This window comes from Diadema antillarum, unplaced genomic scaffold (assembly GCF_040938485.1).
Source record: "Diadema antillarum isolate AM-2024a unplaced genomic scaffold, OU_Dant_1.0 seq00001074_RagTag, whole genome shotgun sequence".
Classification (NCBI taxonomy): domain Eukaryota; kingdom Metazoa; phylum Echinodermata; class Echinoidea; order Diadematoida; family Diadematidae; genus Diadema; species Diadema antillarum.
In genome coordinates, this window is record NW_027271898.1 from 139,710 (window position 1) to 154,180 (window position 14,471).

At 37.0% G+C, this 14,471-nt stretch overlaps 1 protein-coding gene across 1 annotated transcript; it reads left to right on the forward strand.

The window, feature by feature from the left end:
* The first annotated feature begins 11,447 nt into the window (after positions 1-11,447).
* LOC139743363 (trace amine-associated receptor 6-like) lies at positions 11,448-13,142 on the forward strand. Its single transcript, XM_071653848.1, has 2 exons — positions 11,448-12,061; positions 13,094-13,142. Exons 1-2 carry the CDS (start codon positions 11,448-11,450, stop codon positions 13,140-13,142), a joined length of 663 nt encoding a protein of 220 aa, XP_071509949.1.
* The last annotated feature ends 1,329 nt before the right edge of the window (positions 13,143-14,471 follow it).

Genomic DNA, 14,471 nt, shown 5'->3' on the forward strand with positions numbered 1-14,471 from the left:
GTATGTGTGCATTACGTGTTTGTGTGTCTGTTTGTCTGTTTTCTAATCTAAGGCAACTTGCAAAAGCAGTATGGACTTCCTCTTTGTGCTCTCATTCAGTCCGTATATTATCGATTGTGAATAAAGTATCAAAAGACGTTAGTGTAAACGAAGAAGTAATAAAGATAAAACGCGTGAAAAAAAACACACCACAACAACAAATGCCACGGGGACCTAACAAGGAGAAGCCCCCTACGTTGAAACGTTTAAATGACACTATGCTTCTTTTCTTTCCCTCCTCCCCTCTATCTCCCTTTCTATCTATCTATCTCTCTCTCTCTCTCTCTCTCTCTCTCTCTCAGTGTTCATTAGCTTAGAATTTCGTTTCTCTGAAAGCGTCTTTTGGCAGAAATTTGAAAAAGTGTGCGTAGGTCCAAAAATTTGACATTAAACGAGAGCAGAAAAGTACTTCCATCAAAGCTAACTCTATTTATTTTTTTCTTTTGAATTACTGAAGTTACTGCACTGGTTTTACACTCGAAACAGGGTGATCAGTTCCAGTTTTTCCATTTTCATACTTCACTCGACACCTATACATAAACTAAGCAACAAAAAAAAAATACAAACACGCAAGATACAAAATATGAGAGTGGATCATGACCATAAAGTGTGTCGGCATAATATGTACACTCGGCCAAAAAAAAAAGAAAGAAAGCACATTTTCATGGTTATATTTTTTCATAGATTATTTGGTTAAAAGTTCATATCATATACCATATGAAAGATAATCTAACTGGTTTTCAATCTAGAAAGTCAATAAAACAGGAAGCTTTGCGCATAAATGAACACCCGTTGTTTTTCTCTTTCTCTTCCAAAGCACAAAAGTACAAATTGCAAAAATTGAACAAGTTTTCATTCATGCCTAAGTGCTCTTCAACACAAGAATAAAGACAAAAGACGAATTTGTACAATTAAAAGCATGAGTTAAAATGCAAAAATAAAACAAAAGATCAATGAAAGCTAAGAATGATGAAGGAAGGAATCTTCTATCAAATCCAAATTCAAATGAAATGAGAGAAGAAGCAATATTGAAAAAAATGTTACAAGAATTTGAACTGATTTTCAAATCAGGAAAATTGTAAATCATATTTGTTTGTTTTTTGTTTGTCATGAATTCTTAGAGTACTAAATCAAATGAACGAAATAAAGACATTCTCTTTATTTGATAATCTTTATGTCTTTACTCCCTGTGTTATTTGAAGCTTGAGTTGACAGAAAATGTTTATTTTCCCCCTTCAGTTTCCCACTTTCAATTTGTTTGAAGTTATAATTATAGAGAAAAAGATAACGAAAACTTATTTTCACAATTTCATTCATGTCTCCCATCGTATTACACTGATCTTTTGTTATCATTGTTATCTTGAAGGGCATAATATGCAAATGAAAGACAATGTGCAAATTTTTGCAATTTTTGCTTTTGTGCCTTGGAGGACAAAAACGAATGTGTTCACTCATGCGTAAAGTTTTCCTTTATCAATATAGTATTTAATACAATGATTTTCATGAAAATCATCCACTGAAAAAATATGAACCCGAAAATGCGTTTAGTTTCTTTCTTTTTTCAGAATGAATAAGAGACAATTGTAAATAACATGTGGAATATGAAGGAATCGCGAAAGCAAAGCGTGTAACTGCGGAATCCAGGGAAAAAATACGAATGTGAATCCGTTTTGCAATGAAGAGAGAGGACACAAAATACTAATAGTCTAGTGGGATTTCTGAAAAAGGGCTCTCTAAAAAGGTGTTAGAGGCATTTTTTAGTAAAAGTTGGCAACTGGTCTCTTTTACCTAATTTAAGTATGCTGAATCCGAAAAATCCGGTTCCCAAGCGAAATTCACCGATCTTGACCATCTAATTTGCACAAACAAAATGGCTGCCCGGCCACAGAAATTGTCACTTTCAGACACGCATTTTCTAGAAATTATTTGCAAGCGAGCTGGAAAAAAGTGATTTGAAATCTTTGTACAGAGAATGGAGTAAGCAATTTGAGGGATAAACGTTTCTCAGGTGGTAAAAAGTATGTTTTATTCGTAATTATGCAAATTAGGACTGAAATATGCAGATATGTAACACTCAAAGAGTAATTTTAACATTTTTTTTTCTTGAGAGGCAAATTAAAGACTAAATATGCAGACTTTATGGTTTTGAGGGTTTAGGAAAACTCCGGTTCCCAAGCGAAATTCACCGATCTTGACCATCTAATTTGCATAAACAAAATGGCTGCCCGGCCACAGAAATTGTCAGTTTCGGACACGCATTTTCTAGAAATTCTTTGCAAAAGAGCTGGAAAAAAGTGATTTGAAATCTTTGTACATAGAATGGAATAAACAATTTCAGGGATAAACGTTTCTCAGGTGGTAAATAATTATGCAAATCAGGACTGAAATATGCAGATATATATATATATACAAATATAAATTAACACTGGAAGAGTACTTTAAACATTTTTTGTTCTTGAGAGGCAAATTAAACACTAAATATGGAGATTTTAAGGCTTTGAAGGTTATGAAAACTCCGGTTCTTAAGCGAAATTCACCGATCTTGACCATCTAATTTGCATTAAAAAAATGGCTGCCCAGCCACAGAAATTGTCAGTTTCGGACACGCATTTTCTATATTTGTTTTTTCTTTTTTGCAAACGAGCTGGAAAAAAGTAATTTGAAATCTTTGTACATAAAATGGAACTAGTAATTTGAGGGATAAACGTTTCTCAGGTGGTAAAGAGCATATTGTATTTATTATTATGCAAATTAGGACTGAAATATGCAGATAAATATATATAGAAATAAATATAACACTGGAAGAGGTATTTTTACATTTCTTTTTTCTTGAGAGGGAATTTAAAAACGCTAGATATGTAGACTTTAAGGTGTTGAGGGTTAGATGAAAACCAGAATCCCTTCATAGTGGTATCAAAATAGTGCAAATCATACGTAGGCTTCAATAGCCTATATGTCCTGGTGGGATTTTATCTTTCAAATCCTCTAAAAAGGTCCTTTTGGATTTTTTTTAGAATTTAAGTTAGGAACCCGATTCTTAACTAAAATTGATTGCGCTAGGGGGAAAAACGGGTCTCATTACGGCGAATGAACTTTAACATCTAATTTGCATGATACAAATAAAATAGCTGCAATATTGCCATAAAATTGTTAATTCCATGAAAAGTATTTCTTAGTACAAGGATAATCGCAAAACGAATTGATGAAAACTCTCTACGCGGATCATGACTCAACTTTTTATGGGGGTGGAAAATGCCATCGATCAACGCCGTTTTGTTCATATGCAACATCCATTATTATATCGTTCCAATATGCAAATCAGTAGCAACAGCACGGAAATTCTAAATCCCACTGGAGCATGGTAATCATGAAAAAAGCACCTTTTATTTCACAACAAACATTACTGATTCCCCAATGAATAAACAAAATTATGTTGTAAGTCCTTTAGATAAAATTATATATATATATATATATATATATATTCTAAGACTGGAGAAGGATCCATTGGAAAGTTAAGCTTGTAGAATAGCCGCAATCACACTCTGGCAAAAGATCAAGAAGTTTAAGATCGCGATCTCCAAGATCTCAAAGGGCGTGATCAGATTGGCAAAATATCGAACAGTTTAAGATCCCAATCTTTAAGATCTTGAAGTTTTTCAAGTGCGTGTACCCGCAAACCTTCCCACTACAGCTAGGTATATTTCATTTTATAATGCCATCCCCGCCAATCTTCTCGATCTCTTGCCAGTGTGACTGGAAAACAAAAGATCGCGAAGACATCGCGATCTTAAACTTTGCGATCTTTTTGCCACTCTGACCGCGCCTTATCATGATAACCTTAAATAACGATGTTAGAATAGCAGTGAGGTAGAAGAAATGAAAAAAAAAGTGTGGCACACATCTACCTAGATTTGATCCTTCTACATCTGTTATAAGAATGTAACTTAGTCAATTTCCTAGACAGTTTGAACTCTGAAATTGCCTCGGCCAGTTCAATCTTCGAAATAAGGGGTTTACACCTTCCTGGTCCTTTTTGTTTTTGTTTTCAATATACGTGGATAACATGCCGCCAGTGAAAACCACCAGGTATTGATGCATTTCAATTTATTCTTAACTGGACGATGCCACGCCCCCTTGTCTGTCTGACTTATGATATATCTCACCAGGTGTGATTCAGATCACAGAAATGACATTCTTAGCAAATAGGCCTCTAGCTTTAAGGGCCAGTGGTTTGTAAGAACTAATAAATACTGAATACTCATTAGTAACCATGTTATACATAAGATTCCACTTCGTATCAGACGTAAATGGTCGCCATTTTGCCTTTCATTGATTATGCTTTATCAAGTATAGTTTTTGAATATCCATGTTGTCACTTGAATTTCTCCCCAAGAATTAAGATATGGATCTTTTTATGAAGGGCCTGGGTTTTCCACCGCCTTGCGAACATGAACTTACTTTTGTTCCCTTCACAGATAACATCGATCAAATACATGTAGCTACCTTATAAAGAGGCCTTATACTGGAGTTGTGCTTTTTTTGCCAGACTGATACTGACAGTAGCACTCTAAGTAAAGCAAGTGGTCAAGGACTCACAATCATCAATGATGCTGCTTGTACGAGAAGAAAACTAAAGGATTCCAAGAACATGTTTGTTATAAGTCGTCTTTATAAGAATAAACTTATATTCGATTCAAAAGATGCATTACACAAGCTCGTTTGTCACAAAATATGTTTCGCCATTTTACCGACAAGTGTAAACTGAACGTACGCGGCAGCAGTTCAAGTACAATACTCCTGTATTAAAAAAAAAAAAAAAAAAAATGGGTGGGAACGTTTTGATCTGGCCTACAGCTTGTACAACTGATGTATCTAGCTCCAATCCTGCAAAGTTGCCTTGAGATAATTTCATGTGCATGCGAAAGCAATGCAGAACGTTTCGATGCATTGTCACAAATCAGGCCTACGATGTACAGCAGTGTGTGCATGTTAGCAACAATGTGATGATACAAACCTTGCATGAATATAGATCATTTCAACTCGATTGAGAAATAGAATTTTCGACTCAGATTATGTTTCTTCGACAGCCAAAATAAAAAGGTGTTGATGACTGAAGAATTACAAAGTCATCATTCGTTTCTGTTTCCGACACTGTCCGAGATACAAAGATTTTTCTTACTTTTTTTTTGTTGAGCCTGCAGAGTGGGCAAAGAGATAGAAAAAAAAAGGCATGAATTATGTTCGCAGACGAGATTTATGAGAGTTGCCACTTGATTTTACATTCAACTGCAGGTTGAAAATAATTATAAACCAATTTATCCAATGAAAACGACAAAGTACAGGGAAGGATAAAGTGACCTTGCACTAAAGTGATGTGATTGCCCGATAACTTTGATAGCAAGACCTTGTTTTGATGGTAAATATGCATAGAAAATGGGTAAATATTTGCATAATTTATTATGCAAATGAGATGATTGAGTTGTGTTGTTTAGTAGTTGCAGTTAATTTTGTATCTCTTAATCATACCAGGAATCCTTAAGGTCTTGATGTAATTATTGATAACTGTTATGACACATATTCACATATTGCGGCAGCGCATATATAGTTGAATCTCGAAACCTGCCTATAGTCTACGGCCTCTTGAATACCAATTCGCAAACATATTTCTGTAACTAAGTGTTATTCAGTTCTTCTTTATTGATTAATTCCAGTACTTGATTTACCTCGGACTCTGACGACACTATAATGTGCAACTTGTTTGCCCGAAAAACTTAGCTGTATTTCGGTACGCCAAGGTACATTTTGATAGCAAGACTTTGTTTTAGGGAATATATACATAGAAATGGCCAACTATTTATGCAAATAAGATTATTAGGGTATTTCCAATAGCTATTTGTTTTTTTCTTGTATCTCTTTATCACAACAGAATCATCAACTCGGGTTTTGATATGACAACTATAATGATTCAGATTCATATATCGCGGAAATGTGTTGTAGAATCTCGAAGCCTGTCGTAGTATAGCCTCTTGCATACCAATTTGCATACGTAATTACAAATAGTGTTATTCCTATTTTTTTTTTTCTGAATTGGTTGATTCCAGTACTTGATTTTCCTCTGACTCTGATGACACCATGTGCACTTTGTTTGACCGATAGCATATCTATTTTTCACTACGCCAAGGTACATTTTGATAGCAAAACTTTGTTTTAGGGGAAAATATGTTGAGAAAATGGAAAACATTTGCATAATTTATTATGCAAATGAGATGTATGTTTTATTTCAATACTTGAAGTAAGTTGGTTCTTATATCTCTTTATAACACTAGGAATCGTGAACCGGTCTTGATACAATGATAACTATCATCAAAATTATGATTCAGATTCATATATTGCGGCAATGCGTTGTAGAATCTAGCCTGCCAGTTATGTATCCTCTTGTATACCAATTTGCTTAGATATTTGCATAAGTGCAATTCAATTCTTTTGAACTGATTGATTGCAGAACTTAATTTTGATTGGACTCTGACGACACCATGTACTTTTTGCCCGATAACTTGTTAAAATTATCAAAAACAAAAGTGAACAAGTGGGTACTATGCATGTGCATATGCGGTAATTTGATACATTGCTGTATAAGTGGCAACTCCTAATTTGCATAATCTATTTCACTTCTTAATTTGCATATGTAAGCGATAGTTATGAACAATTGATGACCTAGCTATTGTCTCTGCACCTTAATTTCTGAAATTATTACTATTTCTGCATGTCTACGGAGATTTTATGAAAATTAGATCATCGAAACACCTTAAAAAGCAATGGGTTGGCGGCCATTTTTTTTTAATGCAAATTAGATGCTTTTAGACTCGAAATTCCGCTTGGGAACCGGAATTTTTGGATTCAGCGTACTTGAATAATTCAAAATAGACCAGTTCCCAACTTCTACTAAAAAAATGCCTCTAACAGTCATATTTTCCCCAAATCCCACTAGATTATGATGTATACTTACATACCGTAATTGAACATTACACTATACGGTGTATTTTACTTTGTCACGAATGTCATAGTTGGTTGCGACGTGGTCATGGTCATGCTACTTTTCATCTCCAGCAGATTCCCTGTCATTAATTTCACTGGTTTCTCATCATATTTACCATTATTGATAGCAGCTTACAGGACAAGAATGATAATTGTATCACATAACAGTAAGAATATAATGATGTCATACAGATGTAGTGGTCATGTAATAGGCTACAGTGGCTACGCGTATGTATTTTCAAAATGGAGGTCTCGATAGGTAATAGTGATTCCGAACGTTCGTTATTCCCAAAATGAAATAAGGTTTGCCATTCAGAAAGTTGTTTATTCCAAATGTTCATAATCCCAAAAATGAAAAAAAAAAACGTTCGTCATCCGAAGGTTTTTAATCCAATAATTATAACACCAAAAATATGTTCGTTATTCCTAAAGTTCATTCATCCGAAGACGAAATAAGATCCATAATTCCGAATGTTCGTTAGTACAGATGAACAAACCTTCGGAAGAACGAACCTTATTTCATTTTCGGATGAACGAACCATTCGGAATAATGAACTTTCGAAATAACGCCACGACAATTCGGATCAACGAACCCTTTCTCGTTTTCGAATTAACGAGCATCTAGGTAGGCAGCTTCTGTGTTTAGGAATAACGAACCTTATTTCATTTTCGGATTAACGAACCTTGGAAGTAACGAACATCACCCGTCTCAAGCCGGAGTCCTCTGCAGTGTTTGGATGAAAATTACCTTTCCCATCACTGTTTACATGAGGAAAGATCGGTAACAAAAATTTAGAGTGAACATGTGAGCTGGGAGAAAACGTAGGAAGGGTATGTTAGAGGTGTTTATTGTAAATATTGTAGTCACTTGATGCAAGAAGTGCAAGTGTGTTCAGCCGTATTTTGCCCATATTTATTTTAATATAGATTTGTGTGATAACGTTCGTCTCGTCGATGTACCGTAACTATATCAAAGAGCGGAAATAAAAATCTCATCGAAGATAGCATGTTATGGTGGGTTTGATGTTTTGGTATTTCATGAAATGCAAGAGATGGCCATAATATTTGAGGATAAAGCCGATAAAGACATGACAATTTTGTCTTGTCGTCTTATCTAATTTTCGTTGAAACAAAACCAATCAAGATACAGGAACAAAATGATAGGAGAAAGGGCCTTTGACTCATGCGGAGTATATTTTTTTTACACACACATATATAATTTATATATTCATGTACATATGATATACAAATATGTATATAAGTACTATGAAATTAGAACGCTGCATGAAAGTGTTGCTAAGTTAGTGCAGTAGCTGGACAGTCAAAATCTGCAAGCACCGCTGTATTTGCAAAGTTTTATGTTATATCGACCATGTGTGCTCATTAAACTGGAAAGAACGCATCTTTATATGGGAGAGCATTCACTTCGTATGTATGTGCGTGTATGTGCGTATGTGTGTTTGTATAATAATAATAATAAGTACAGCATTTGTAATGCGCCTTCGATCTAGTATCCTATTCTGAGGCTCAGAGGGACGTAATTATGAAAAGAATAGCATACATCATAGTCATAATTGTACATAAGAAGGTTGAAAAAGAAGAAAGAGATAGGTAGAGATATACACACCTATGAACAATTCGTTGAAAATTCAATCGAAACAAGATGCGAACATATGTGATTTCAAAAGCTTTTTAAATGTTTCAATGGTCTCTGCTGATCGGATCCTCAGTGGAAGAGCGTTCCAGAGAGATGGGGCTGCAGAAACAAAGGCTTTTTCTCCGAGAGTCTGAGGCACATTTTTCCTTCCGGAGCAGGCACGTATAGTGTTGTCAATTGAAATATTAAACGTGACAGTTAAGCGCAGCGATAGCTGAGTCCCACTAATACAATTTTTTACTTTCATTTGAATACGCGATATGTTCCAACTATATAGCAGAACAGAGTTGCGCTGTATTCATTAAGTTTAGTTTCAATAATTGAGGCACTTTGTTTGAACTGGAACCGGATATATGCTCTAATTATTGCACTGTTCCCGTGGAAATTCGTATCCACATTAATTTGCTTGTAAGTGACTGATGGGAATGGATCAGCATGCTCATCACAAAGTTTTAAAGTCAAAGTGTATAAAGGTTGAAAACAGTGTATGTTGCTCACTTCAAAACACTCCTCTCTTTCACACTCATATCGCAGGAGACATATTATTATTCTACACATGTATTAAGCTTTCTACTGAAATTTCGACAGAATTGTTTCTTTAAAGCAAACCTATTGAAAATCAATTGCGTGGTGTACATGGTCTCTGATTCTTTTTGCATCATAATTAATTTCATACTGTTAAAATCACAGCAAATCAAAGGAATGAAATCAAGTGAATTATAGAACATTCTCCTGCTCAAATTTTGATTTCCAAAAAAATATTGGACTCTGCAAAAAAAAAATTAAGTTAACAGAAGGTGTACTGATGAATGGATGTGTACATGGATGTAGGGTATGTATGAGTAGTTTACATGAAAGGGTTATACTGTATCCATCGGTGCTTCAGCCATTTTTATCGCATAATAATACCATATTCCACAAATGTTTTTATGTTAATTACAGTGAATAATCGAAGTTTCTTTCTTCCTGCTCTATCACATATTAATTGCTCTGTAAAGATAGACAAGTCTTCACCAGCTAAGGTTTGAAGGTGATGGCTTTACGTGTTTTTTTTTTCCATATTTTTGTTGCTCTTTTGTGTCTTTCTTGCAAAAAAAAAAATGATTGCCATGCACCGTTCGCCATGTTAATGCATATAGGTAAACCTTTTTATTATTGGGTGTGCCATTAGAGGATAGTGATTCAGGACTTACCCCCCGTCATACCCATTTTGACTCTTCCTCTTGATTGGTTTAGGCAGTCGAGAATTCAATCGTGCCTGGAATACAAATTAGCCCCTCTACACACAGTTTTCATCAAAAGCGCTTAGCACACATACGACAAAGGTATCTATTATAAATGGAAGTTTACCAAGACGTACGGTGGACGGAAACCATGTAAAATGTTGACTGTTCGTCCATCCTTGTCAGACGAAGTAGTCGCTCACCACTCACTCTCGAAGGCGTATAAAATCTTGTTTCAGAGATCGCTCCTATTTCTGTCATTTTAGTGGTTCGTGGAACCCTTTACTCCTCCTTCTGCTCTTTGCACTCGAGCTAGATCTGTATTTGACTGCGAGAGTCACAATGACTTTTGAAGATGTTAATCTACTCATAAACTAAAAATGTGCATCACGGCGTTACGGTCTACACTCGCACCATGGAATATTATAACAACTCTTGTGCAGATGCTACATCGAGAATGAATGAGATATAGAGGATTGACCCATGATTTAATCAAACAAGTGATCATCGTCTCAGAAGTATTTCCATGCTGATGGCCTGAAGATTGTTGAAGTGCTGCTCATATTTTGCTGTCTTAGTACGCAGTATCCAGTATTTGTTGTCTAGCCATGATATATCACCGATTCAAGTATACGACAGACTGTGGAGTGACTCTTATAATGTTCAACATTCCTTGTGAAGAAACCGGGTCAAGAGAAAATCATCTGTCCTCATATACTACTCTCGAGATTTTGTTTTTCACTTCGAAACCTCGTCAATCCATCTCCACATACAGCTCTCATTTGATAGATCTCCTTGTCAAAGAAAGCTTTTGACAGTATATGAATACACGTATATTCCTATCAAATGAGTTATAACCGTCAAGCCTGACTTTAATGTTTAGGAAATCAATTCAATATACTTGAAAGAAGATTTAAGCAAAGCGACTGCTACGGATGCACCTGTTTTCTATTAACAAACCACGCCTATGCGTCACATGCACCACCATCGATCTCATTCTGTCAATCGATGCATAGATGTGTAAACAGAATTTCGAGCGTATATTTAGTACCGCGAAGTATCTTTCATATGATTTGAGGAGAGAAGTCTCCAGAAAGAAGATAATATTGCATCTGTCATGTCTGTACAATGGATGACCAAATGTGACAGTGACATGGAACAGATCAAAAATGTTGGCCACATTTCAAACCAGTAATATCCCATCTACAGGTTAATCTGGGCGGAGAACTTTCCATCGATTTTACTTTCAAGACAAGAATCAAGAAAGCACGATGGATTTTTTCCAAGAGAACAATCTGCCGCGGAATAGCTTCCACAATTCGTATTTGCACAGGATTATAGTGTTTCTCGTGGTCGTACCATTAATCTTGATTATTGCGTTCGGAAATGGCATGGTTATCCTTCCCATCCTTAGCCGACGACAGTTGAGAAAACCAAATTATTTTATTCTCCTAAGTTTGGCCTTGAACGATCTCATAAGTGCTTGTGTTTCCATGCCACTCGAGCTCTATATACGAACCGTTCGCAATGAGGTAACTTGCTCTCTCAGCAGTGCTGAATACTTTTACCTGTGGAGCTACGTCTTCGTCAACGGATCTCTGACACATTTACTTTTAGTTAGCCTAGACCGTTACATTGCGGTGACAAGGCCGCTGCGGTACGAGAGCATCGTTACAAATCGGAGGATTGGTATCGCATTATCTGTAGCCTGGGCTTTAACGCTGACTTACGCCGTGGCGAGAATAGGTGTGGACAGTCATGGGTCTGCGAAAGACTTCATCTATTCGTACTGTCTTGGCGAGCGGAGCAGCTCTAGCAATATTTCGGTGGTGTTCGACCTATTGGTTCTCATCTCCATACTAATCGTCGGAGCTTTTCTCATGGTTCTCAACATCCGCATTCTGCTAATCGCTATCAGGCAAGCGAATCGTATCGCCATCGTGGAAGACACCATTAGAGTACCAGGCGCTCCCCGGAAACGCGGGAACAGTTCCCGCCACGTCAAGGCAACAAAGATCACTCTGTTGATGGTTTCTTCTTTTCTCGTCTGCTTCATGCCTCTGGCTGGCTTTCTCGGCGCGGCGCGGTACATCACAAGCGACCGCTGGTACGTCACTGCAGACGACTGCACCTTCTTTCTTTTTTGCGTTAGCGCAATGACAAACCCGATAATTTACTTTTCCCGCGATACCATATTTCGAGAAAATGCCGTGAGCATCTTACGCTCTCTTCAAACGACAGTGAGGCAAAAGCTCACGAAGAGCACACCGCTTGTGTGATGGAGGAGTCAGTGGCAAGCAGAGAGGAGCTATGTTTACTTTTTTTATGCATGATGACGCATGTAGAAAAAAGGTGCTTATTGTGGTTAGATAGATATTTGATTTGATTCGATTTGATTTGATTCATCAATTCTCTGTATAACATTGCTTTACTATTCCTGTTTTCATCACTAGCGATATCATCTTAATCATTGATGGAGACAAACACTCAAATATACTAATGCGAATTGCCTTTATTGTCCTATCCCATTCGTGTCTAGTATACTAAGAGCGACATAAAGCATGCCTTTCATCACAGAAAGATTGTTTATATATACATTCTCTGTAAAGATCTTAGATGTGCATTGATTAATTGTTAGACAAATATGTATGCTTAAACATTCATAATTATTGGCATCACTAGAGAAGATGAAGTAAAAGATGATAAACTGAATTCATGCATTTTATTCAATTTGAAGAAATCCACCTTTATGTGAGGACAAATTAAGTCACTTAAATAACCGTAAGCCTTCTGAAATACAAATAAAAAATCACTTCGGTGAAGGGTTATTCTGCTACATGCCACCCTCCTCCGAGAGCGCTATTCGGTCGATCGAGTACAATTTCCCCAAAACTGTTACACCCCTTCCGTTTCTAATATGGGAGTCTGGACTGTCCTTAAGGAAAGCCTCAGGGAAAATGAGGGAAAGAAAATATATTTCTTTGGGACAATATTATTGATGTATTCACACTTGTTAGGCTCACTTACGCCAAAAGCTTTAACAAGTGAGCTATTGCAATTTTCATCGTCCGGGGTCCGTTTTGCGTATTATTTCTTTTTTATTCTTATCTCTGTTTTTTTTTTTAAATTAATCTTTCAGGTTCTCCTCGAAAACCCCTCGAGGGATTTTCACCAAACTCTTTAGTTAGCATCGCTAATAGGTTGAATAGGATCTCACTTGCAATAGAGCACCCACCCCTCCCCCATCCCAAAAATCTTCTCCTCTAAAACCAGAAGTAATCGTGGTAATAGAGCAAAGTTAGTGCTATGTCAGTATGACTACATTGATCACTGTAGTTTTAAGTTTGTTCATGGCGGATCCATGGGCCCTTGGAACACCTGACGACTGCCTGAGGAGAGGGAGAGTGGTGACCATTGTAATATTCTCAGCTGAGGAGAGGGAGAGTGGTGACCATTGTAATATTCTCAGCTGAGGAGAGGGAGAGTGGTGACCATTGTAATATTCTCAGCTGAGGAGAGGGAGAGTGGTGACCACTATTTGTATTCTCAGCTGAGGAGAGGGAGAGTGGTGACCATTGTAATATTCTCAGCTGAGGAGAGGGAGAGTGGTGACCATTGTAATATTCTCAGCTGAGGAGAGGGAGAGTGGTGACCATTGTAATATTCTCAGCTGAGGAGAGGGAGAGTGGTGACCATTGTAATATTCTCAGCTGAGGAGAGGGAGAGTGGTGACCATTGTAATATTCTCAGCTGAGGAGAGGGAGAGTGGTGACCATTGTAATATTCTCAGCTGAGGAGAGGGAGAGTGGTGACCATTGTAATATTCTCAGCTGAGGAGAGGGAGAGTGGTGACCATTGTAATATTCTCAGCTGAGGAGAGGGAGAGTGGTGACCATTGTAATATTCTCAGCTGAGGAGAGGGAGAGTGGTGACCATTGTAATATTCTCAGCTGAGGAGAGGGAGAGTGGTGACCATTGTAATATTCTCAGCTGAGGAGAGGGAGAGTGGTGACCATTGTAATATTCTCAGCTGAGGAGAGGGAGAGTGGTGACCATTGTAATATTCTCAGCTGAGGAGAGGGAGAGTGGTGACCATTGTAATATTCTCAGCTGAGGAGAGGGAGAGTGGTGACCATTGTAATATTCTCAGCTGAGGAGAGGGAGAGTGGTGACCATTGTAATATTCTCAGCGTTTTCTTTGACGAGTCAACATAATGACAGGCAGAATCTGTACGGGAAATAAGATCTCATTTTTTTTTCAAATGAGCACAACGCCCTGGAGTGATCAGAGTACAATGAATTTGCACATTATATTTATGTTTATAATCCTATGAAGGTATATATAGTAATCACAAGTTTATTCACTAGTGTCAATCGTCTCAATGTTGTAAACGTAGGAATAGAAGAAAGAAAAAAAGGCCCGATCCCTAACTAATATTCGGCAGTTTGGAAGCTGTATGCATAACATAACATAAGCGGAAGAACTTTATGAAATTACATTTATTAACAGGTTTTAG

Excerpts from the sequence above, each read along its gene's own strand:
- LOC139743363 (XM_071653848.1), top strand. The coding sequence starts at position 11,448 with ATGCCACTCGAGCTCTATATACGAACCGTTCGCAATGAGGTAACTTGC. Across the intron at positions 12,062-13,093 it reads TACATCACAAGCGACCGCTG|GTTCTCCTCGAAAACCCCTC; the intron begins GTACGTCACTGC and ends TTAATCTTTCAG.